Raw genomic sequence first — 4586 nt, 5'->3', positions numbered from 1 at the left:
TTATCTTGTAAGTTTTCACTAACAGTAAATTTTACACAACGATGATAGTTACATCATACTTAGTAGTATTATATAAGATAGAGTTTGGTCCATCAAAAGCACACAAATTCAAAAGATAAAAATACTTAGATGAATATGCGGGCTATTTAGAAAACAAAATTAAGTTATACATGACAAGTGAGGTGCACAAAAATCTAAAGTACTCTACAAAGTATGCTTTCAAACTGCTAGATGACTTTGTTGGGGTGCCACTTCGCCAGGCGAGGTGTTAACACATAACAAAAAACAACAACTTAACCGCTGGAATGCACCAATTGGCTACGGTGGAAAAGGTGAGAAGTAAGACCTATTAGTGTGAGTACATTGAGAAATGATGACATTAAATTCAACTTCTTTAGCTTCTGACTCAATATCTCAACTTGTGGCCTCTCTCTTATTGCTCCCTCTGACAATTCTTGTTGAGTTTCAAGAGGTTCATTACTTGTTGTTTTCCCTGTTTTTGTCCCTGTTGGATCCCTCACTGCATCCACGTTTCTTGTGCTTGGTTCTATGTCAAATACATCTTTCCCTTTCCCCTCCTCTTTCTCCAATTTCATTCTCTCCCTCATCAACTGCAAAATTTCAAATGTATCCCATCAAAGAGTAGAATCAAAGAAACAAGCATCTACGCTTAGACATAAAATGTAGCCTTCAGTTTGGGATTTGGCTCCCCTTCATTTCTTCAAGTGCATCTCAAGGTGAAAGACGTGTCTTATTTGATATTTAAATGTCAAGATTATATTATATTAACAAATATTTTAATCATAGTTAAGTCAACTAAATTTAGAAAACTACTCTCCAAATTTGGTAAGAATTACAATATATTACATACAGAATTTGATATTTATTAATTTCATCTTATATTTTTATATTAAAATATTAAATTGTATGATATTTAAGGTGAGAATCAACTAAATAATTTTTTGTACTAGTAAACTTTGTTCTTGAAATATTACTATGTTTGAGAAACAAAAAAAAAGTGAAGAATTATCAATGTCTTCAGTTTGGTTTTAGCTGGCATCTATCTCTTTCAATTTGTATAAAATTGAGCAAATAAACACATTTATTTTAGGTGTATTATGCGATGTAGAACGTGTATATCTACTTATTCAAATATAAATTTGAATGTATACTTGTACATACCCAAAATTGAAGGACAACTAAAGTCAAATTAAATAACATATTTATATATTATTACTAATAATTATCATAAACATACGCTCAAATTGAGATTAACAAACAAATAAACCCTTAAACTTACAAATTGAGATATCCATGAGCAAGTTGAGACGTATAGATATACACTTTCAATGTAAAGTTTGAGGGTGTATTTAATATTTATGCATAATGCCAAGAAACAAAGAAGGCGGATATAAGTTAGTAGGGACAGGGAAAAAACAGGGGAAGTAAGTGCATACCTTAGTGGCTCGAGGCTCCAAGTAGAAAGAATTGAACATAGTCATGGAGAATATAGCCAGAAAAATGAGACCTTGTATTGTTTCACCCCGACTCGCATAATATCGACGGCTCTGGCTCAAGTAATGGCCGAGAAACGCCGTGGCGACGCCGTAAGACAGAGTCTTGAAGTAAACAGGGTAAATCTTGCTCTGTACCACTGAAAATTGCTGCTTCGGTAAAGCTTTTGCCAAAACCTTACTAGATATGAAAGTCACCCAAAAACAAACACCATAAGACAATGCAAATCCAAGCAAATGGATCATCCCCATGAAAGATCGAAAATTGTTGGATGAAAAGAATCTTCGAATTTTTTGATAACCCCTTTTCCCTTCCACTTTAAGCCTATGTGCATCTTCAATCACTGCATTTTCTATCAAATCAACATCTTCTGTTGCATTTCCCTCCACATCACCCTTTAGTGTATCTGTTGTATCAGACACATCCTTGGCTTTTCCTTTCACTTTATCTAATATTATTCCAACACATTTTTTCACCTTTTCTGAAGCCTCGTGGGCTTTGCCAGCCACTTTATCAAAAACCCCTTTAGCATCTTCTTCGATCTTTTCAGAAACAGAGTGTTTGGTTCCTTCAAGTACACTTACTATCCTATCTGAAACATACTCTGTTTTTGCATTTTGCTCTGTTTCTTGTGGGGAAATTGAGATCTTGATGTTCCTTTCATTTGGAGAAACGATTCCTGCTGTGATAAGTGTGGTCAGGACAAGAAAAATGGCAAAAATATTCATCTTGTTCCTTAATCCTCCTTTTTATTTATTTATTACCTTTGTGAATGATGATGGAGAGTAAAGCTGTGTGTGGGGATAATATATATAGCAATCACGAGAGACAAATTTAGAATTTAAAGACCGCCAAGGGCACTATTATCTTAATATAGTAAAAAAACTGTTATAACGCCAACAATGCTTAAATACACGACCTTAAATAGCTTTTACGATCATTTAATCGCTACACTAAATCTTTCACCTCTATCAAGAGATGTCAATTATTTTTATACTATTTATCAAATCAAAATTTGATTACTATGTACTTTTTCGACAAAAGGGCGTCGCTTGACACCTGATCATAAGTGGATCCGCCCCTTTATAAAAGCAACAACTTCAACCAACACGGACAAGTACACTTCTATTAGTAAAGATGCATAATTAAATATATATCTACCCCTTAAAGTATATATATGCATAATTTTTTAAACTATATTATTTATATATAGTTGAAATATAAATATTAAATTTTTACTTTTTCAATTTTGATTTCTTTCTTAAAAACTCGCAGATGGAGATGAATACGTGTACCTGTTATTGCGCACACAAACATATATATATATATATATATATATATATATATATATATATATATATATATACTTTTTTCTGAATAAATAACTAATTGTTATTCTCTTGTTAAAAAAAAAAGCCACTTTACTATAATTAAAAATATTTAATTTTAAAATTTTCTTTTTATTCTTAATAAAATAATATACGAGTATATAACCACAGAAATATTTAAAAATTATTTTTGAATTACAAATTTTAATTTTTTTTCAAAATATTATATCAAATTAAATGGTGTCATATAAAAACTAAAATAAGACCGAAGAAATACTACTTTCTCAGAATTCTGTCAGTTGTCTTATAAGTACTACGTAGTAGGTTCGTGACAGTGACGATGATACTAATACGCCTACTTACTCGATTCTTATAATCGAAGCAAGAGAGTCAATATTTTTACTAGTAATAATACTAATTTCTTGATTTAGAAAATCAATGCAATAAATAAAAGTCTCTAATAATAGAAGTTGAATTTTGATTTAGATGAAATTTGAATTTGAATAATGAATAAACAATGAATTTATATAGTATAATAATATATATTATATATTGCAAATTTTCTTTTTCGATATTTCGGCCAGATGGGTGTCGTTTTGGTTTGTTAAGAAGGCTTTGGCCTTTGAGAATATATAAGACTTATTCCGATTCACTTTTAGTTGTTTGTTATTTTTTTTAATATATTAAAAAAGATATATTATTATCTTAGCCTTAAAATATGTAAAATATATTAAAATGTTAACGAATTAAAAAAAGGAGAAAAATATATTAAAAGAAAGAAATTAATATTGGTTTAATTCCTATAAATTCTCAGAACCATTAAAATTGGAGTTATTCTTTGTTAGTTGTTCTATACTATGTATATGATTTGTGGTAATGATGATGATGGTGATAATAATGCGTTCAATAATTATAAAATTTTATTTAAAAAAGTTGTTCCACTGGAAAAAGTGAAATTAAAGGCAGTAAAATTAATTCAAATTTGTTTAATTTATTTGGTCCTTTTACATATTGAATCATGACTCGATTATAAATCAAATAGTTGAATAAAATAATATATTAAAATAGCATAATTTGTCTGATCAAAATATAACTCAAATTAAACGAACAAAGAATATTTGAACATTTATTCTTTGACAAGTCAAAATTCAAAACCCCTTAACAAAGAATATTAAAACATTTGTTTTTGACAAGTCAAAAAGTCAAGTCCTCCTTTTATTTCTTTCGTTTTCTTGCTAGCTAGGTAAATTTTAATGGGGTTAAAGCTATTAATGGAAACTCAATTCTTTTTTATCTTTTTTATTTCTAGAAAAAATAAATTCAGTTGATAATATCAGCCCCGTATTTTTGAAAATTTAAGATAATAGAATTTACAATTAGACGTTTTATAGAAAGCAGCATGAAGTAAATTGTTGGATCTGTCATATCACTTAAGAATATATTTTAGGACATAAAATAAAATGATTCAACAATTTGTTAGTAATGATTTAAAATATTGAGAAAAATAAGAAGCAATATATAAGGAATAAACCGTAAAAATAAATTAAATTAAACCACCTTTATTATCAACCAATAATATACAATAATTCATAGAACAAGCAAATTACATACATAAATATAAATTACTACACAAGTCTTATCAAGTGCCATGTTCTCGCATGCATGACCCTTTATAATACAAACAATGAAGAGAAACTATATGTACTTAATTAATTAAATAATAACATGAATCATATTTATTTT

The 4586-nt window shown here is 28.8% G+C and overlaps 1 protein-coding gene across 1 annotated transcript; it reads right to left on the bottom strand.

Moving 5' to 3' along the window:
- Positions 1 to 293: 293 nt before the first annotated feature.
- LOC125824976 (uncharacterized) lies at positions 294 to 2243 on the bottom strand. Its single transcript, XM_049504321.1, has 2 exons — positions 1458 to 2243; positions 294 to 611 (listed from the first exon to the last, which is right to left on the bottom strand). The coding sequence occupies exons 1-2, from the start codon at positions 2241 to 2243 to the stop codon at positions 294 to 296; spliced, it is 1104 nt and encodes a 367-aa protein (XP_049360278.1).
- Positions 2244 to 4586: the final 2343 nt, after the last annotated feature.

The sequence above is a fragment of the Solanum verrucosum genome, unplaced genomic scaffold (genome assembly GCF_900185275.1).
Source record: "Solanum verrucosum unplaced genomic scaffold, falcon-dt-bn FXZP01000086.1, whole genome shotgun sequence".
Classification (NCBI taxonomy): domain Eukaryota; kingdom Viridiplantae; phylum Streptophyta; class Magnoliopsida; order Solanales; family Solanaceae; genus Solanum; species Solanum verrucosum.
The sequence above is the reverse complement of the archived record's forward strand: the minus strand, read 5'-3'. Positions and strand labels throughout refer to the sequence as shown.